Raw genomic sequence first — 22,713 nt, 5'->3', positions numbered from 1 at the left:
TTTGAAATATTTCCTATCCATTTTTATTTTACTTGCGCCACTTGGGTGCACACGTTTTATTTTATAAACTGAACAATTCATGTGTTAGTAATCTTTCAAACAATACGTCATAACCCACTACGTAGGAATGACTGGAAACAGTTGTCGGTAATTAAACTAGTCGTAACACCATACTCGACCTTCTGGTGTTGAGATGAGGCTGACTGGTCGAATAAAATCAGTTGTAGATAAACTGACGGATAGAAATTGGGAACAGTTTTTAGGGATGATACATAAAATGTAATTGCATTTATTTTTGTTGTTTAAAAAAATATAAAATTGCCAAGACACTGTGTTTTATATACTGACTAGCTGTTGTACCCGTGCTTTGCAACGGGAAGAGAACACGAAATAGAAACATTTTGATCTTTACATCTGTTGATAAAATAGTGACACATAAGCCTTTTAAAAACAAAATTTTACCTTTATGGCCTTAATAGGATAGCTGTAGTCATAAATGTAAAAAAATAATAGTACTGCACCCTGTTGGTAAACCTTGTAACTTTTTAATGCTATTTAATATCATAGAACCAACTTGTGTAGTTGAAACAGCTGACAAAAATTCTTTTATTCCTTTTACGATTACTCATAAGGTTAACATGGGAAACTCCAGAGCCACTGGGGCGGAGCCCGAAAGGACTTTTAAGATAAGAATGCGTCTATATGTTAATCGGGAATGTGAGCTATCATCATACCAAATTTCTGCCCAATCCGACCAGTATTTTTCGCGTTTACGTGTCACAAACATATATCCATCCATCCATACATCCAAACTTTCTCATTTATAATATTAGTAGGATGATTTAGATTTTAATGCCTGTAGTAAAATCTGTTTTAAAACCAGGTAACAAATAAATAGGAATATTTGTTATACTGAGTTAGAGACATTAGGCCTACTGAATAATTTAAATCTTGCAGTCATGTAATAAACTAAAAATTTTTAATTAATTGTAAATGTTGTCATTCTATTACGTTTTATACCAAAGTAACAAAATATTAATGCAAATGACAACAAACAATAGGAATCAAGCGGGAAAACTCCAATGTTTAAAGTAAAATTATAATTTTCTTTGCAATGACTGAAACCACTGCACCGATTGAACGCCACCAGTTGTTGTTGTGGAATTCACTCGGTTTTTCATTCGACTGAAAAACCACTGGTTTTAAAAACAACCAATTGACAGATTGACTAGTCGATAGTTTTTTCCAGTCGGTTGTCCCATCACTATACTAGTACAAGCGCTAAGCTGTCTGCTTGAGAAGGCTTGAGTCCAGACACCAGACATATCGCAGACGCGCCAGCACGGCAATGTCTCGTCACTACCGCGGAGCGCTGGGCACTGAGCTGATTCGAACGGTGCGTTGCAGAGAGTTCGGTGACTATCCTCTAGTACCGAGTGACTATCACTGTACTTAGGGGCTACCCCTAACTGTAATTCAATTAAAAAAGAGTATTGTTTATTAAAAATTGTTTTTTCAAGACTACGTTGCTGTGAAACAGTTAAACAAAATATTTTTTTATTATAACTAAATTTTTTTGAATTGATTTTTTGGCTTTTGGAGGCCCCCTTGAGCCAGAGGCCCTCGGGGATCGCCGACCAGCCGCCCTGGCCAGACCGGGCCTGGGAGGTTGGCATGGTGGAAACCGATACAATCCACTTGCACTGCATCCATGTTGACTACTGTAGCAGACTAAACTGATCCGCATGTCCAGGTCGGGAATATTCGGCATTTGGCAGCCCTCGGTACCTGTCGCAGTGATTTTGCTGCTCGTATAATAGCTTCACCACCGAACATGTGCATGGAATATACGGCGTTTTCTTCACTCGTATAACAGCTCAGTTTTTTATGATCAGTGTGAGCATGATATCTGCTGCAACAAAGCTGCTCATATAACATGGCCCTCAAACAAAATGCAGTCATCAGTTAATTACTTTCAAACATGACATGCAATCATCTGAGAAGTAGATTTGAAACTTGAACAAGTTTTAGGGATGGTAAATAGACATTTTCCTAAAAGTATGAATGAATTTCATTCCTTTAATACAGTTGCTACATATTTAAATATACAGTAATATTGTAAATCTCTTTAATATGTTATACAATAAACAAGCTAACAACAAGTGTGATGAAACAGGCTACAGTTTAATATCACAGCAGCTGTCGGCCTCTGTGGACCTTGGTAAAACATGAGCATTAGTTGGAGGTAGATTTCATGAAGCAAGGAAGGTATAATGATGATTACAATGTCAACTAAACACACAGTGTAAGGAGGCGTTTGTTATTAGTGAAATTCTGTTAAAAACCTAAATTCTCAATGTGGTCCAGTGCCTCAGAGAATCTCATTGCCTTAAAGAGTAAGAGGCATTATCCATGCCATTTTGTACAAGTGCTTTTACTGAGCCATTGACATTAAATGATGTTTACTAATCAAACAACAACAAAATTTTATTTCACTATGGTTTTAACTGTGATATTACATACAAATATAAAAGCATTGACTATACATATTGTGTATATCTGTTTTTATATATTGTGTATGTTATCACGTAGAGGCGATTACTAAATATACCGCAGTGCATTATTTTGTTCAATTGTCCCCCTGTATTGTTTTTGGTCTTTAGTATTTATATTCAATGACAGAAGTAAGCCAGACAACAAAATTCAAAACCATCAGGCAAATCAATCTATGTCATATTACAACAGGTTAGTGTTAATGTAGTATTACTGATGGTCGTGTCTGTGAAAAAATCTAGTCACTAATTTTGTGCTACAATAAACTAATTGTATTGTTTTGGCTTATTTCAATGTTATCAAAAGTTTCCTTAGATATAATTTTGTCGTTTTAGAACAAATATCTAAGAATTCTAGGGCTCTTAAAAACATGCATAGGTATTTGAAATGTATAAAAATTTCCTTGCTTCATGCTCCATGAATGGCTAAATAATACTCTAATGGAAAGACAAGAGTCATCACTAAACCAAGTATAGTTCGGCCGCTTAGAAAACGACCTGCGCGCTAATGCTAAACCAATGCTGGAGGAGGTCGCTTTCTAAGCGGCCGAACTATAGTCACATATTATCTACTGCCACTCACACCACAGCCATTGTATTGGTTTGCTGTCAGATGAGTATTGTCTTTGACTATTAATACGTCAATAGTATTGTGTATCACCATTGACTATTGGATACTATTGTTGTATTAATAGTCAAAGGTATCACCTACAAATTATATCTTTTGTTTCTCTCTAAATTCTAATATAATAAGCCTGATTCAAATACATAAGGTTTTAATCACAAACAGGTTCAAGCTCATAGAATACTATTTATGATACGTAATTTAATATCGCTAAATTTTTTAAAGCTTAATTTTAAGATAATTATTTTAACTCAATAAGTTAATTTTATTAACCAAAATAAAATTAATTTAAGGAAAAAAAACAATTGTTTATGCATAAAGCATTTCTTTGTGTTTCATTGGTTTACAAAACCATAATAACAACAATGTGCATGGTGAAAAATACATAGGTGTGCTATTCCCTTCATATGCTGACGTCACTCAAATTGCAAACACCATTTTACCATAGAAAGATTATAAAAACAATAACAATCAAATCAAAAAATATATATACTTATATGGCATACAATCAGCTGATGTTTTGTTTGCAATCTGGGTGACGTCAGCATATGACGGGAATAGCATACCTATGTATTTTCCTTCCACCATGAACACTGTGTATGCTGCTATTACGCTCACATTAAAAAAATACACTTCTTGGGTGTTATCAACCAACTATTAAATTACCAGCCTATAGTTTCTATTAAAAATTAACCATTTTGTTAGGGTACAAACATACATGACGCGTCAAAACAAATACGTACTTTGTAATCCAAAGGAACACATAGAGAGCGGCACGGCACGGCACAGTCTTCAATTGAAACAGTTGAGTTTGATTTTTTTGGAGCGGCAGCAAGCGTTTTTCGTGTAGTCCTAGTGATGGAAGGGAAGAGAGAAGATACTCTAATCGTTAAAATTGTATGAAATAAAGGGTATTAGCATTCTGACACATACTTTCTCCCATAAGCTTCTCAACAACCTTCATCATGTGTAAGCGGTAAGAGTAAATATACGGAAATGGGATTTGAACAATTTTGTTCAGAATTTAAAGGACTATAACATACTAAATTTTTATCAAAATTGTTCGAGCCAATTTTGGGAATATCCAATTTTTCCGTTATTTTATGGGGGTTTTATGGGAAAATAACATAATTTACAATAACTTTTGAACCGTAATTTTTACAGAAATGGAATTTGTACCATTTTGTTCAGAATATAAAGGACTATAACATACTAAATTTTTATCAAAATCGTTCGGGCCATTTTTGGGAAAATCCTATTTTTCCGTTATTTTATGGGGTTTTATCGGAAAATCCCCATTAAAAATAAAAATTTCTAAAACATAAAAAAACTATCAAAATTCTAAGGACCATAACATACTATGTAAAATCAAAACCGGATTTTTGTCTAAAATCCTATTTTTTGTTATTTTATGGGGTTTTATGGGAAATAACATAATTTACCATAACTTTTGAACCGTAATTTTTACAGAAATGGGATTTGTACCATTTAGTTCAGAATTTAAAGGGCTACAACATACTAAATTTTTATCAAAACTGGGCCATTTTTGAGAAAATCCGATTTTTCCGGGTTTTATGGGAAAACCCCCATTAAAAATCAAAATTTCAAAAAAATGAAAAAATACCTGGAGATACCATTAATTAGAACCTACATACCAAATTTCATCGAAATCGGACCACAGGTGTAGTCTCTAGCTCTGTGTACACATACAGACACACTCACTTGGACACACACTCACACACACACACACACAGACATCACCTCAAAACCACTTTTTTTGGTCCAGGGGGACCCAAAACTAATATATCCACTCAAAACTCAAACTCGAAAATTTTGACGAAAACAATACTTTCTCCATACTATGGTATAGGGGGAGAAAGTAAAAAAGTATTTTTTTACAGTCACCTGACGAAGTAGGCTTCCTTGCACTGATTATAGTACAAGTTGCTAATAATTGCTGCATTTACTTACTTTTGCCGCACTCCAGTATTCCAACCAAACAACACAAATCAACATGCTTTTATTAGGCACGTAATACGTGTACGCTTGAAAATAGGTTGGCAACACTTAAAGATACTACGACTATGATCAGCTGGTGCAGTGTTTCTCATTTAGTTCAGTGCTTGGATTTAACCTAGCCTTAAAATGTGTTGAAAGACTAATCCTACTAATATTATAAATGAGAAAGTTTAGATGGATGGATGTATGTTTGTGACAAGTGAACGCGAAAAATACTGGTCGGATTGGGCTGAAATTTGGCATGATGAATAGCTCACATTCCCGATTAACATATAGGCATATTCTTATTTCAAAAATCCTTTCGGGCTCCGCCCCAGTGGCTCTGGAGTTTCCCATGTTAACCTTATGAGAAATGAAATTATTGAATCTTAACAGCTGTTTCAATTAAACAAGTTGGTTCTGTTCTGTGATGTTCAATAGCATTAAAGTTACAAAAATTACCAACAGGGTGCAGCACTATTATTTTTTTTACATTTATGACAACAGCTAATTTGCAACCAAAAGGTGAGTGAGCGTAGCGAACGAACTTCAACCTGGAGGCGAGTTAGCGTAGCGAACGAGCTAACCTGAAGGCAAGTGAGCGCAGCGAACGAGCTCCAACCTAAAGGTGAGTGAGCGTAGCGAACGAGCTCCAACCTAAAGGTGAGTGAGCGTAGCAAACGAGCTCCAACCTAAAGGTGAGTGAGCGTATCGAACAAACTTCAACCAGGACGTGATTGAGCCATGCGAATGAGATAATCTTGAAAATTAAGAAGTTAAACGGGGCAAAGCCCGCGGGTTACGGCTAGTTATTTATATGCTTTATAGTTACTGTTGGAAAAATATAACGTGTAACCCGAGTGCAAAGTACCTTTGCTGCACTCGAGAAACTTTCCACGCTCTCCTGTGGCTCGTGCGTAAATATTTCCCTTATGTGCAGCAAAGTGCAACTTCACACACTAGTTATAAAAATAACTATTTTGGGCCTGCACTGGGACAGGAGAAGCATAAGGCACTACAAGAACAGATATATTGTAGTTAAGCTGTGAGATGATGTGGCAATGGCAGTATGTGTTTCAATTAAAAGTGATAATGATTTAAAGGTAATTAAATAAAGGTAGTTTGAAAATCAAAAATTTTTTAACGAAGAAAAATGGAAAGAAGATTGAGCACGTAGGCCGCGACGTGAAGCAATGATATTTCAATCGTCCGTCTTAAGATTGCGGCTGCCGGCCGTGGTGGGCCCTATAGTGACGAGCACTACGAATAAAATGGATATCATTAATATGCGTAACAATATGCGTTTGCATTATGAATAATTCTATAACAAAATCAAAAAGAGCTTTTAATTTTTTACTAGCGTTTGCGGTTTTTCAGAAAAAGTTAATTTACATAATTAACAAAAAAAAACTGTTGGGCAAAGCAAAAATTCTGAAACCCTACAAATTAATTCATAATGTATGTACGGTATCTATGTTGTATTAATTCGTATTGATTAATTGTATTATTGTTTGATAACTTCCAACGTTTGGTTTACGTATACAAATTTTGAAGACATACAATAATATTGTTAAAGACAACACTTTAAGATTCTGACCGTCATATTAATTTTTATAAACGAGACAGAAAATATTTTTTTTCTTCATAAGAATACGTAGAATAAAACGATGAAACTGTTTATTTACTCAGCGTTCTCATAAGTAGTGTAGTTAACTTTTCTGTATAGCTCTAAACTTGAATGTCTACACTTGCGTATTAAAAGTGAGATTTTAGGCAGATTCTGCCTGCACGACGCGAAGTGGCACGTAGGAAAGCTCCTCTCGTACAACTCAAACTATAACAAAACTATGTCAGCTTAACATTTTTTTTCCAATATGATTCAGCAAATTTTACTCTTTAGCTACAAAATTTACCATTTTTAACTTACCTGACCAAATTATACAAAAATTAGCAACAACGAACTTTTTCATTTCATATTTTAAAACTCATATAAAAGAATCAAATTTTTTTTAGCATCTATATAAATAAAATTAGAGTTTTGTCTGTACATTGCTCAGAATTATAAATTTTTAGATTATTTTTCGTTTTATACATTAAAGAAGCCGAAACAAGTCTCATCTCTATTTCTGTCTGTCGGTCGTCTGTTACGGCCCAAGAGGCATTTTACGCGGCCTTCTCCTGAAAAACGAGACTACCTATCAAGATCCAAATCATTTTAATGTATTCACTGGATTGGCGAGATTGTCTTTGGCCATTAAGATATGGCCTCACTATTTTTTAAATAAAATGACGGATGTTTAAAAACCCGATTTTGTGCGATTTTTGTCAAGTTTTTCCCTGATGTCCATCACATAATCATCTATGAAATAACGAACAGCTGTTCGTTCGGATAAAGATTATTTTTTCTAGCTGTCACTGATATGTTTACATTAAATGTTGTTTACAAATACCGCAAACGATTCCAATAACGTTTTGAAAGCAAAACCCAAACCAAGTGAGATTAAAAACGAGTTTCCTTACATAAAGGATTTAATTAATCGAAAGTTCAATAATGTGTATTGTAACCGTAAATTAAATTAGAGATTCTTTGTGTATAAATTTTTTCTGAAGTTTTGATAACCGGGAAAAAGACCTTGAATCAGTGTTGTATAGGGCTCGGAACTGGATTAACGCATTTAATTGGTTGGATGTACTATAGTTCTTAACTGTAAACGTTGGTTTTTGGTACTGGTATTTTCCATAGAACCGGTGGTATCAACAAGAATAATTTTTACGTACCAACACATCACTATTTACAAATTAGTTATCGTTAGTGTTGCACCTTATTTATTACAGTAGTTTTCAATTTAACTGATGTCTTACTGTATAAGTTTTGCTTTTTCTTTATATGTCATAATATTAGGTTTATATATAATAGTTTTGCCAGCACGTCTGAAAATATGCAAACCAACTGCTGTTCTTTATATAATAAGGTTTCAACTGACTACTATAAGATCCCCGTGCGTAGAAAGGCCACAAAGCTAGTTAAAATATAAAATATTAGTTTTAAAGCTTTTTTATTGGAGATAAGAGTGCCCAAGCCTTATTTACTTCATTCATACAAAGTTTTGTAATACCTTTATTCTAAGTAGGCTAGATAGATACATAGTTATTTGGAAGCGGAACATTGAATTTTTACGACGTTTTCATCAATATCTAGCGCTTCTATTACTGCCTATAAGGCTGACCGTGCTTCAGTTTCTAGAATGTTATAAGTTGGATAGGCATGCTCCATCTATTGGTCTTTTGTAAACGTTGGTTTTTACTATCCTGTCCATGAAAATTTAAAGTAAAATGTAGCGACACTCATTTAACGATTGCGTCAAAATCCCTTATGTTTCCCCAACTGTCTAAATGGTTATTTTGAATCCTTAACAGTAGAAAAAGTTATGCTGTTAATGAATTTACACATTGCTTGGTTTTTGTTTTCATACAAAACCCAATTAATTTACGATTTGTGATAATTGTATGAGAATGGGAGAGAAGGAGACGTGCGTTCTGTGTGTTTGTACCCTTACATTTATGAAGTCTGGCGAGTTTTTTTGTGATGTCAGTGTTTTGAAATTTTTTTAAAGATTTACACTAGTTAAACAAATAATCTCATTTCTTCAATATTTAAAAATTGTCTATCTACTAAACTATTACCTTAAGTACCTATTACATATTACAAAAGGCCAAAACTTGTACCTTCAATGGAAGTGGTATACATTTATTTTTCTAGTATAAAATGTATTCATTTTCTAAAAGTACATAATTCTTATCTAGAAAGCTAATTTTTCTAAAATTGAAAAAAGCCTAAAGACCTTGTGGTTAATTCCAAACCCACTTGGGCTTGACAGGATCAAAGTCCCAGACATCAGCCTGGCCTACGTGAGGCAAGTCCTTGATGGGGCTCTTGGACCACTGGAATGGCTGCACCACGACTGCGCCGTTGCTCACACTGAACGGCGGACCAGCTGCTGCCAAGTAACCGTCCTTCTTGGAAACTTTCAAATCTATAACTCCGGAGAACTCTCTGAGAGACAAAACATTGTTGTCTTCCTCTCCTGATACTTTCCTCTTATCTACTATTAAATCAATTTCAGGAAGTTCTTCTTGAACTTTGTACTCTTGTGTTTTTTCGTTAGGATTGGAAGTATGCCCCTCCATATTCCTGAGTTCATCGGTTAGACGTTTCATCGAGATTATGGTGTTGAAGACTTCCTTTACATTGTGGACAAAGTGCGGTGGAGTAATCTGTTCAGTTTGAGTTTCCTCCTCGTCCCTGTGGAAGATTTCGTTGTTCGTCTCTGTTGTGGACCGTAGGAAACGCTCCTGGTAGTCTTGCTCTAGCTGACGTACATCGTCAATGCTCAGGTCACTTCGACCTACTAGTGTAAGGTCAGGACTTCTCATCAGGCAAATCAAAGATTCCAAATCTGTTACATTTGACTGACCAAGAGCCAAAACTTTGGCAACAGGATTGGATGCTTGGAAAGCTGACTTGTTGTTGCCAGACACACTCCGTATATCCTGAAAACAAGCGATTAATAATTGTTTTGAAATATAAATATTTCTTGCCAAAATACGCTCAAGATTCTATTTTTTATACTCTTCCCAAACTAATTCCAAATACAATGGAGCAATTAAGGTGTAGAAATTTTATGTAATCTATACTTATTTAATACGCAAGCAGGTTTTTTGTGACAATTACTCCTCCGAAACTACTAAACCAATTGACATGTTTTTGGTGTCATTGAAAAGAGCGTAACGTGAAGTTGTGCAGGAAACTTTCTTTTTAGGGAAATAATTAGAGAGTGAGGCCCTTTAAAGGTTTGTATTTCGCCTCAAGATTAACATGGGAGACAAAAATTGTTATGAAACTCCAGCTGTTGTCAGAAATTAAAAGTGAGAAGAATAACATATGTTAATTTTAAACAGTCAGTGAGTTTGCTAATTAATTTAACAGTTTGCTACAAACATTTACTTACTTGGTTGAAATGAGATATTAACTATTTGAATTTGGGTTGGCGTAAATATTACAATGGAAAAAGTGAGAGAACCTGGATAAATTGATATACTAAAAAGAAAACTGAATTAACACGGTGCTGCGTTTCTTAGTAATCACTAAAAGAGCCGATTTGCAAATTATGGAAACATAGGAAAGTCATAGAACACAACCAAGGAGAGGCAATAGAAATAATGTTTTTTTTTTTAATTTATAATGGTTATTATGGAAAACCTAATGCGGCTATGAGTAAGGCTATTTGTGGAAAACACTAAAACACAAGATCGGCTTTTGAAAAATGATAAGATATTTACAAGAAATGTTGAAAATTATGACTGTTATTCGTTTAAAAATAACGCCTGTAATTCTTAGCAATTGCTCGAATTCGAGCAACAGGTACACTAGTTTCCTGTTTAATAATCCAACATCTATCTATACTTCTATAACTATCACTACTTTGTCTAACAGTTGTGTGACTAACCTTATACAGAAATTGTAACAGGTTGTTTTTGGCTCTGTGTGTGTAGGCTAGGTACTTGCTTTTTCATCCACAGCTGCACTGTCTAGCAGTGTCTAGGGAACTTTGACTACAATTGTTGTGTGACTGACCTTATAATGTGGCAGACCGTAGCCATGGCCCAGTAGCCTGTAGAACTCAGTGTAGTTGTTTGTGGCTCTGAGTGTGTCAGACCTGGTACTTGCTGTATCACCCACAGCTGCACTGTCTAGCAGTGTCTAGGGAACTATGACTACAATTGTTGTGTGACTGACCTTATAATGTGGCAGACCGTAGCTATGGCCCAGTGGCCTGTAGAACTCAGTGTAGTTGTTTGTGGCTCTGAGTGTGTCAGACCTGGTACTTGCTGTATCACCCACAGCTGCACTGTCTAGCAGTGTCTAGGGAACTATGACTACAATTGTTGTGTGACTGACCTTATAATGTGGCAGACCGTAGCTGGCCCAGTAGCCTGTAGAACTCAGTGTGATTGTTTGTGGCTCTGAGTGTGTCAGACATGGTACTTGCTGTATCACCCACAGCTGCACTGTTTAGCAGTGTCTAGGGAACTATGACTACAATTGTTGTGTGACTGACCTTATAATGTGGCAGACCGTAGCTGGCCCAGTAGCCTGTAGAACTCAGTGTAGTTGTTTGTGGCTCTGAGTGTGTCAGACATGGTACTTGCTGTATCACCCACAGCTGCACTGTTTAGCAGTGTCTAGGGAACTTTGACTACAATTGTTGTGTGACTGACCTTATAATGTGGCAGACCGTAGCTGGCCCAGTAGCCTGTAGAACTCAGTTGATGTATCTTTATATATATATTACATATGGTTAATCTATGGCCTAGGCCTCAATGAAACTTTACTGTACAAGCCTTTGGATTGTGATGTAGAAAACGGAAGTTGTCTCTTGTTGGTCATTAATAAAGATGTCGTTTGTCGTTGTACAATGTGGTCTTGTCTTTGTCTTTTAATCCTAACTCATCTCGCTGTCTAACATATCATTGGCGACGAGCAAAATAACGTAATAATAAATACTTAAATGTCTCTTTTTTTATCTAGTGAAAATGTCTAAAGCACCATCGTTTGATCCGGGACTTGAAGACTTCAGTCAGTACGTCGAGAGGTTAGAATTTTTCTTCAGCATTGAGAAGATAGACGATGATGGTTTGAAGAAAAGTCATTTGTGTGTCAACCTAAGTCCAACTATTTATTCAGACTTAAAGTGTCTCCTTGCTCCAGTTGAATTTTCAAAAGCTACTTATAAACAGTGTGTGGATTCTCTGAAGTCTAAGTATGCTAAGGTTAAGAAGACGATAGCGGAGAGGTATGCTTTTCATAATCGAAAGCAGCATGTTGGTGAGTCCATATCTGATTATATTACTGAGATAAAAACTTTAGCCAATCATTGTAAGTTCGGCTCATTCTTCGATCAAGCTTTACGGGATCGTCTAGTGTCTGGCTTGTTGAATACGTCAATGGTTAGTAGGCTTCTGGCAGAAGAAGATAAGTTAACTTTTGAGGAAGCATGCACTATAATTAAGAACATGGAAGCTGTTGAACAGTCAGCTAATATTATAGCTGGCAATGTTAATAATGATTTAAGCCTATTAGTGACAAAATCCAACACCGGTTACAAGGACAGTACAAATTTTAGGCCAAGTCGTCCACGTTCAAAGTCAGTGACTTCTGTCAGTTCTAGGAGTAGTTATCGCAGTGGTTCGGTTAGCAGTGAGCGGAAGAAAAACAATAACTTTTCTAAGACTAAGAAAAGGTGTTCACATTGTTTCAAAAAACATCAGCCAAGTAATTGTCCTGCCAAAGATTGGGTGTGCCATAATTGTGGTAAAGTGGGGCATACGTCCAAGTTTTGTTATTCCGTCAAAAGTGTAGGCTATATGAATACTTGTAATACCATGTCTGTCTCCAAACCTTTAACAGTAAGTCTTAACGGTTATTCTATTGACTGGTTAATCGATACAGGTAGTGCAGTGAGTCTAATGAGTAAGTCGACTGCATCGAAACTTCAGTTATGTGGTAAGCTAAATCCATACATAGGACAAGTTAGGGGAGTGAACGGTCAAAACTTAAATATATTAGGTACATGTGAAGTCGTGGTCAGTGACTCAAGTGTCGGTAGTTCACATTCTTTACCTGTTATTGTCGCAGATAGTCTACTAAGCTGGAATGCAATTTTAGGCCGTGACTGGCTTGATATCTTGTCACCTAACTGGTCTGTAAATATTATGCCTAAGTTTATTAATTGTTGTAACATTGATACCCAAGTGGAACCTAATACTGGAAAACTTTGTAAGCTAGAGCACTCAAACGAATGTTTAAAGATCTGGGACGTGAATAGTTGTAAGCCTAATGTTAACTCTGTTCCTGATAACTCGAAAGCTCATATTGTCAAGAAATTGTCGCATGTTTTTCCAAGAGTATTTGCACTTAAAGATACCTAATGATAAACCCATTGAAAGTTTTAAAGTAAATGTCAATCTAAAAGATGGTTCCAAACCTATTTTTCATAAGGCCTATAATGTACCCTATGCTTTGCGAGATGAGGTCTCTGTTGAATTGAGTAGGCTGGAAAAAGAGGGCATCATTACTAAAGTCACACATTCTAACTGGGCGAGTCCTATTGTAATAGTTCCTAAGTCAAATGGTAATCTCCGGCTTTGTGTTGATTTTAAGACAACTTTGAATAAGTGCTTAAGAGTTGACCAGTATCCTTTACCAATACCTGAAGATATTTTTAATAAGTTTACTAGCTGTACTGTCTTTACTAGGTTAGACTTATCGCAGGCCTATCTTCAACTAGAGGTAAATGAAAATAGTAAAGATCTGTTGGTAATTAACACTATCAAAGGATTGTATCGTTACAATCGCCTACCCTTTGGTTTAGCGTCGGCATGTGCCATTTTTCAATCTGTGATTGAGTCTATACTAACAAATCTGAGTCATACAGCACCCTATCTAGATGACATTTTAGTAGGTGGAACTGATCTTAAACATTGTCAAGAAAATTTGAACAAAGTGTTATCTCAGCTTGAAAAGTATAATGTAAAACTTAACGTAGAAAAGTCAGAGTTTTTTGTATCTTCATTAGTATTTTTGGGGTTTGAACTGTCAGCAAAAGGTAAAGCGCCTTCGGCTTCTAAAGTACAACAAATTTTGTCGATGCCAACTCCTACAAATCTGTCTCAGTTGAAATCATTCGTGTCTATGTTCAACTACTATAGAAACTTTGTTCATATGTGTCCGGACCTATTAGAGCCTTTGCATAAGTTAATGAGAAAAGATGAACAGTGGAATTGGTCGTCTGAATGCGCTTTAGCGTTTGCAAAATGTAAAACAGCTTTAAGTGAGGCTACTATGTTAACTTTGTATGATCCTAGCAAAGAACTAATTTTATCAGTTGACTCCAGTTCTTTTGGAGTAGGGGCTGTTCTTAGTCAAATAATTAATGGAAAAGAATGTCCAATTGCCTTTGAGTCAGCTACCCTTAATCAAGCACAAAGTAATTATTCCCAACTTGAAAAGGAAGCTTTGAGTGTAATTTTTGGTCTTCGCAAGTTTCATAAATACTTATGGGGGAGAAAATTCACCATTTACAGTGATCATTTACCACTTAAGAGTCTATTTGGTGAAACAAAAAGAATTCCGTTACTAGCTTCAAGTAAATTAATACGTTGGGCAACCATTTTGTCAGCCTATCAGTACAACATTGTACACAAAAGGGGTACGGTACTTTAATTCCTAATGCAGATGCGTTATCGAGGCTACCTAGTGCTGTTAGTTCTGTAGAAGATCAAGTAGATAGCCTATTCACTTACTTGTCAACACCATTGATTTCTTTTGAAGAAGTTAGCCTTGAGACACTCAAAGATCAAGCATTATGCAAAGTAGTTAAATATGTACTTGAGGGTTTTCCTCGTTCTGTTGAAAAGGAATTGCAAGTGTACGCACAAAACAAGCATAACTTAAGTGTACACAAAGGTTGTTTATTTTTTGGTAGTCGTACTGTAATACCAGTTAGCCTAAGAGATAAGGCTCTTGAGTTAGTTCATTTTAGTCATGCGGGCATAGATGTAAGCTGTTTGCTAGATCGTATGTTTGGTGGCCAACCCTAGATAATGATATTTATAAGAAAGTAGTTTCTTGTACTGTTTGTCAAGCCACGCAAAACAAACGCAACAACAAGTTCCATGTCTCGTGGCCTAAACCAAAAAAGGCCTGGGAACGGGTTCATCTTGATTTATTTGATTTCAATGGCTGTAAATATTTGATTCTTTGTGATGCATATTCAAAATGGATTGAATGTTTTTTATTGAAAGGTAAACATGATTACAATATCATCATGTCCAAACTTGCTGAAGTGTTTGCTAGATTTTCTTTCCCTAATGTAATTGTTACGGATAATGGTCCTCCTTTTTGTTCAGTAGAGTTAAAACTGTTTTGCTTCAGGAAGAATATCAAACTATTTTACATTCCTCCATATTCACCTCAGTCAAATGGGCAGGCCGAACGGGCAGTACAAACTTTCAAAGTTTTGCTATCTAAGTTGACATTATCCCAATGCAAAAACTTAACACCAGAGCAATCATTGTCTGAATCTCTGTTTGCATACAGAGCTACCCCCACTTCTGTCACTGGAAAATCTCCAATGGCTATGTTATTGAGTTTTGTACCTAGAACACCTTTGACTGTAACAAAAAAGGAAGTAAATTTTAATTTGAAGGATACTAAGATAATTAAGCCAAACCAGTCAAAAACTAACATAGGCCTACCTAGAAAATTTCAATGTTATGAAGTCAATCAACTTGTGTGGGTGAATCTAAACAAACCTGTATCCAAAGGTATAAAAGTTAAGTATCAGATAGGAAGAGTAGTTAAGAGAATAAGCCCTACAGTGTACATTATCAAGGTATCAGCTGGGACCGTACATAAAGTCCATGTAAATCAGTTGAAAGTGTGTTTTTCTACTGGTAGTGTCCTGAAAGGACTAGTTCTTAGTGCACCTAAACCTGTTACTAGAAATCCAAGCACTCCACCAAGACCTATCCCTCCTGGATGTTCCCCTGTTGCTACTCAATCTGAATCCAACCAAACATCACCCTGGTCTCCACCTAGGCCTAGCTTTAACATGAGAGACACTCCATTGCCTAATGTCTCAAGTAAAGGGAGAGTCATTAAGCCACCTAAAAGATTTACCTTCTCAGAATATGACTGAAAGGTTGTGTTAATGTTGTTATATTCCAAAATGTAGGCCTAACCTAATAATTAATTTTTGTTATTTAAAGTGGAGGGCAATGATGTATCTTTATATATATATTACATATGGTTAATCTATGGCCTAGGCCTCAATGAAACTTTACTGTACAAGCCTTTGGATTGTGATGTAGAAAACGGAAGTTGTCTCTTGTTGGTCATTAATAAAGATGTCGTTTGTCGTTGTACAATGTGGTCTTGTCTTTGTCTTTTAATCCTAACTCATCTCGCTGTCCAACATATCATGTTGTTTGTGGCTCTGAGTGTGTCAGACCTGGTACTTGCAGGTCCGTGAAGTTGGCGTACCTATATTAGCGTATCCACTTTTGATCATACCAATCGTTAGTTCATCGTTAGTTCTCGATAGTTCCCAAATTTTTTCGTTAGTTCTCAAAAAATAAAAAAGTTATAGCCGATTATAAGTAGGTACGCTAACTTCACACTTCCGGGTTCTAGCACGCGCCGTTTTCTGAGGAGAAATATTTACATCTATATACCAATCGTTAGTTCTTCGTTAGTCCTCGATAGTTCCCAAATTTTTTCGTTAGTTCTCAAAAAATAAAAAAGTTATGAGGCATACAAAGTGGGTACGCTAACTTCACAATTGTACAATTTCCAGCGGGAACAGTTTTTTTACTATAAATGCCTATATCTATATACCAATCGTTAGTTCTTCGTTAGTTCTCGATAGTTCTCCAAAATTAACGTTAGTTCTCAAAAAATAAAAAAGTTACGAAGCATAAAAAGTGGGTACGCCAACTTCACAGTTATAGAATTTCCAGCGGGCACAGTTTTTTTACTATAAATGACTATATCTATATACCAATCGTTAGTTCTTCGTTAGTTCTCGATAGTTCTCCAATATTTACGTTAGTTCTCAAAAAATAAAAAAGTTAAGAGGCATACAAAGTGGGTACGCCAACTTCACAATTATAGAATTTCCAGCGGGCACAGTTTTTTTACCAAAAATACCTATATCTATATACCAATCGTTAGTTCTTTGTTAGTTCTCGATAGTTCTCCAATATTCACGTTAGTCCTCAAAAAATAAAAAAGTTAAGAGGCATACAAAGTGGGTATGCTAACTTCACAATTGTACAATTTCCAGCGGGAACAGTTTTTTTACTATAAATGCCTATATCTATATACCAATCGTTAGTTCTTCGTTAGTTCTCGATAGTTCTCCAAAATTAACGTTAGTTCTCAAAAAATAAAAAAGTTACGAAGCATAAAAAGTGGGTACGCCAACTTCACAATTATAGAATTTCCAGCGGGCACAGTTTTTTTACTATAAATACCTATATCTATATACCAATCGTTAGTTCTTCGTTAGTTCTCGATAGTTCTCCAATATTAACGTTAGTTCTCAAAAAATAACAAAGTTAAGAGGCATACAAAGTGGGTACGCTAACTTCACAATTGTACAATTTCCAGCGGGAACAGTTTTTTTACTATAAATGCCTATATCTACATACCAATCGTTAGTTCTCGATAGTTCTCCAAAATTAACGTTAGTTCTCAAAAAAATAAAAAAGTTACGAGGCGTACAAAGTGAGTACGCTGACTTCAAATTTATAAAATTTCCTGCGGGCACCGTTTTCTGACTAAAAACGCTTATATCTATTTACCAATTTTTAGTTCTTCGTTATGTCGTGTTAGTTCCCCAATATTATTACTAGTTCTTAAAAAATAAAAAGGCAATAAGGTCTTAAACGTGGTTATGCCAACCTCAAACCCAAATCATTCCTAGCGTGCACCCTTGTCTGACTAAAAGTGCCTATATCTTAATATTAATCGTAAGATGGGCTCACTCATTTATTTTGTTAGTTCTAAAAAAATTTAATAAATATACGTATAGCCAATAATCAATAGATAAACTTATTTAATGCTTCTGATTTCCAGCGCGCACCTTCATTCAACGAAAAATGCTTACAGTATACTACTATACAACTAAATAAATATTGTCTCGACCCCGCCATACCCAATACGCCATGCTAGTAATGTATTGTACACATTTATTCCATCCACTACTCCAGTCTCCAGTTTGTTCAAGTCTGTATGACCTTCCAGTCTCGATCCGTGCAACTGTCACTCGTAACGTGTTACGTTTAATGATGTAATTTTATAATACTAATACCGAACACAAACAAATACAAACAATACAAACGATTAGTTTAATTAACCAAACAGAAGTTCTTTGATCGTACATATTTTATCTGCTTAATCCAATTCAAATAATCACTGCTTATAAATTACTTTATACCATTTTACTTAGCAGACTCTGGTTTTCATTTTGATGGATAGTTTATTTTGTTTCCATGATGGACTTTTTATAAAATGCACTTTTTCACACAACTAAGTCGGTATAAAATATGATTTCATTGCTTATCTAAAACCAATTTTTGGAAGCGTTGTCTTTTTTGGATGTTCTAATTAACTGAACATATTCAACTGTTAATCATTTTGATAACGTAATCAAAATTATCACTCCTAAAAAATAATCTAATCAAGTGACACCTGCAACTACTATTGCGGATATCACAGATAAGCGCTATCCTGGAACTGATAAGCAATCCTTTCTCTTCGAGAGAATCATAATGTGATAGTTATTCTAATGTCAGTGTTACTTTGATTTTCATTGTGTGAAGATGAATCAAATTACAATGCATGGAACTAAAAATTGGTATATAGATTTAAGCGTTTTTAGTCGGAAAACGGTGCCCGCTGGAAATTTTATAATTTTGAAGTCAGCGTACTCACTTTGTATGCCTCGTAACTTTTTTATTTTTTTTTTAGAACTAACGTAAATATTGGAGAACTATCGAGAACTAACAAAGAACTAACGATTGGTATATAGATATAGGCATTTATAGTAAAAAAAACTGTTCCCGCTGGAAATTGTACAATTGTGAAGTTAGCGTACCCACTTTGTATGCCTCATAACTTTTTTTATTTTTTGAGAACTAACAAAAAAATTGGAGAACTATCGAGAACTAACGACAAACTAACGATTGGTATATAGATATAGGTATTTATAGTAAAAAAACTGTGCCCGCTGGAAATTCTATAATTGTGAAGTGTGCGTACCCACTTTGTATGCCTCTTAACTTTTTTATTTTTTGAGAACTAACGTAAATATTGGAGAACTATTGAGAACTAACGAAGAACTTACGATTGGTATATAGATATAGGCATTTATAGTAAAAAAACTGTGCCCGCTGGAAATTCTATAACTGTGAAGTTGGCGTACCCACTTTTTATGCTTCGTAACTTTTTTATTTTTTGAGAACTAACGTTAATTTTGGAGAACTATCGAGAACTAACGAAGAACTAACGATTGGTATATAGATATAGGCATTTATAGTAAAAAAACTGTTCCCGCTGGAAATTGTACAATTGTGAAGTTAGCGTACCCACTTTGTATGCCTCTTAACTTTTTTATTTTTTGAGAACTAACGTAAATATTGGAGAACTATCGAGAACTAACGAAGAACTAACGATTGGTATATAGATATAGGTATTTATAGTAAAAAAACTGTGCCCGCTGGAAATTCTATAATTGTGAAGTTGGCGTACCCACTTTGTATGCCTCTTAACTTTTTTATTTTTTGAGAACTAACGTAAATATTGGAGAACTATCGAGAACTAACGAAGAACTAACAATTGGTATATAGATATAAGCATTTATAGTAAAAAAACTGTGCCCGCTGGAAATTCTATAACTGTGAAGTTGGCGTACCCACTTTTTATGCTTCGTAACTTTTTTATTTTTTGAGAACTAACGTTAATTTTGGAGAACTATCAAGAACTAACGAAGAACTAACGATTGGTATATAGATATAGGCATTTATAGTAAAAAAACTGTTCCCGCTGGAAATTGTACAATTGTGAAGTTAGCGTACCCACTTTGTATGCCTCATAACTTTTTTATTTTTTGAGAACTAACGAAAAAATTTGGGAACTATCGAGGACTAACGAAGAACTAACGATTGGTATATAGATGTAAACATTTCTTCTCAGAAAACGGCGCGTGCTAGAACCCGGAAGTGTGAAGTTAGCGTACCCACTTATAATCGGCTATAACTTTTTTTATTTTTTGAAAACTAACGAAAAAATTTGGGAACTATCGAGAACTAACGATGAACTAACGATTGGTATGTTCAAAAGTGGATACGCTAATATGGGTACGCCAACTTCACGGACCTGGTACTTGCTGTATCACCCACAGCTGCACTGTCTAGCAGTGTCTAGGGAACTTTGACTACAATTGTGTGACTGACCTTATAATGTGGCAGACCGTAGCTGGCCCAGTAGCCTGTAGAACTCAGTGTGGTTGTTTGTGGCTCTGAGTGTGTCAGACCTGGTACTTGCTGTATCACCCACAGCTGCACTGTCTAGCAGTGTCTAGGGAACTTTGACTACAATTGTGTGACTGACCTTATAATGTGGCAGACCGTAGCTGGCCCAGTGGCCTGTAGAACTCAGTGTGGTTGTTTGTGGCTCTGAGTGTGTCAGACCTGGTACTTGCTGTATCACCCACAGCTGCACTGTCTAGCAGTGTCTAGGGAACTATGACTACAATTGTTGTGTGACTGACCTTATAATGTGGCAGACCGTAGCTGGCCCAGTAGCCTGTAGAACTCAGTGTAGTTGTTTGTGGCTCTGAGTGTGTCAGACCTGGTACTTGCTGTATCACCCACAGCTGCACTGTCTAGCAGTGTCTAGGGAACTTTGACTACAATTGTGTGACTGACCTTATAATGTGGCAGACCGTAGCTGGCCCAGTGGCCTGTAGAACTCAGTGTGGTTGTTTGTGGCTCTGAGTGTGTCAGACCTGGTACTTGCTGTATCACCCACAGCTGCACTGTCTAGCAGTGTCTAGGGAACTTTGACTACAATTGTGTGACTGACCTTATAATGTGGCAGACCGTAGCTGGCCCAGTAGCCTGTAGAACTCAGTGTGATTGTTTGTGGCTCTGAGTGTGTCAGACCTGGTACTTGCTCTATCACCCACAGCTGCACTGTCTAGCAGTGTCTAGGGAACTTTGACTACAATTGTGTGACTGACCTTATAATGTGGCAGACCGTAGCTGGCCCAGTAGCCTGTAGAACTCAGTGTGGTTGTTTGTGGCTCTGAGTGTGTCAGACCTGGTACTTGCTGTATCACCCACAGCTGCACTGTCTAGCAGTGTCTAGGGAACTATGACTACAATTGTTGTGTGACTGACCTTATAATGTGGCAGACCGTAGCTGGCCCAGTAGCCTGTAGAACTCAGTGTGATTGTTTGTGGCTCTGAGTGTGTCAGACCTGGTACTTGCTGTATCACCCACAGCTGCACTGTCTAGCAGTGTCTATGGAACTATGACTACAATTGTTGTGTGACTGACCTTATAATGTGGCAGACCGTAGCTGGCCCAGTAGCCTGTAGAACTCAGTGTGGTTGTTTGTGGCTCTGAGTGTGTCAGACCTGGTACTTGCTGTATCACCCACAGCTGCACTGTCTAGCAGTGTCTGGGGAACTATGACTACAATTGTTGTGTGACTGACCTTATAATGTGGCAGACCGTAGCTGGCCCAGTGGCCTGTAGAACTCAGTGTGGTTGTTTGTGGCTCTGAGTGTGTCAGACCTGGTACTTGCTGTATCACCCACAGCTGCACTGTCTAGCAGTGTCTAGGGAACTTTGACTACAATTGTGTGACTGACCTTATAATGTGGCAGACCGTAGCTGGCCCAGTGGCCTGTAGAACTCAGTGTGGTTGTTTGTGGCTCTGAGTGTGTCAGACCTGGTACTTGCTGTATCACCCACAGCTGCACTGTCTAGCAGTGTCTAGGGAACTTTGACTACAATTGTTGTGTGACTGACCTTATAATGTGGCAGACCGTAGCTGGCCCAGTTGCCTGTAGAACTCAGTGTGGTTGTTTGTGGCTCTGAGTGTGTCAGACCTGGTAATTGCTGTATCACCCACAGCTGCACTGTCTAGCAGTGTCTAGGGAACTTTGACTACAATTGTGTGACTGACTTTATAATGTGGCAGACCGTAGCTGGCCCAGTGGCCTGTAGAACTCAGTGTGGTTGTTTGTGGCTCTGAGTGTGTCAGACCTGGTAATTGCTGTATCACCCACAGCTGCACTGTCTAGCAGTGTCTAGGGAACTATGACTACAATTGTTGTGTGACTGACCTTATAATGTGGCAGACCGTAGCTGGCCCAGTAGCCTGTAGAACTCAGTGTGGTTGTTTGTGGCTCTGAGTGTGTCAGACCTGGTACTTGCTGTATCACCCACAGCTGCACTGTCTAGCAGTGTCTAGGGAACTATGACTACAATTGTTGTGTGACTGACCTTATAATGTGGCAGACCGTAGCTGGCCCAGTAGCCTGTAGAACTCAGTGTGGTTGTTTGTGGCTCTGAGTGTGTCAGACATGGTACTTGCTGTATCACCCACAGCTGCACTGTTTAGCAGTGTCTAGGGAACTATGACTACAATTGTTGTGTGACTGACCTTATAATGTGGCAGACCGTAGCTGGCCCAGTAGCCTGTAGAACTCAGTGTAGTTGTTTGTGGCTCTGAGTGTGTCAGACCTGGTAATTGCTGTATCACCCACAGCTGCACTGTCTAGCAGTGTCTAGGGAACTTTGACTACAATTGTTGTGTGACTGACCTTATAATGTGGCAGACCGTAGCTGGCCCAGTAGCCTGTAGAACTCAGTGTGGTTGTTTGTGGCTCTGAGTGTGTCAG

The 22,713-nt window shown here is 36.9% G+C and overlaps 1 protein-coding gene across 1 annotated transcript in view; it reads right to left on the bottom strand.

The window, feature by feature from the left end:
• Window positions 1-2,047: 2,047 nt before the first annotated feature.
• The window catches only part of LOC128982910 (putative phospholipase B-like lamina ancestor), a 163,987-nt gene continuing 143,321 nt past the window's right edge, over window positions 2,048-22,713 (bottom strand). The window contains exon 11 of the mRNA XM_054401976.1: window positions 2,048-9,726. Within this exon, the coding sequence (XP_054257951.1) occupies window positions 9,025-9,726 (702 nt within the window). The 3' untranslated portion in view covers window positions 2,048-9,024. The remainder of the gene's footprint in view (window positions 9,727-22,713) is intronic.

Source organism: Macrosteles quadrilineatus, unplaced genomic scaffold, assembly GCF_028750875.1.
Source record: "Macrosteles quadrilineatus isolate MER2022 unplaced genomic scaffold, UCM_ALF_1.0 Scaffold_1__1_contigs__length_201487025, whole genome shotgun sequence".
In the NCBI taxonomy this organism is placed as follows: domain Eukaryota; kingdom Metazoa; phylum Arthropoda; class Insecta; order Hemiptera; family Cicadellidae; genus Macrosteles; species Macrosteles quadrilineatus.
Note: the sequence above shows the minus strand (reverse complement) of the source record. Positions and strands in the feature narration are given on the sequence as shown.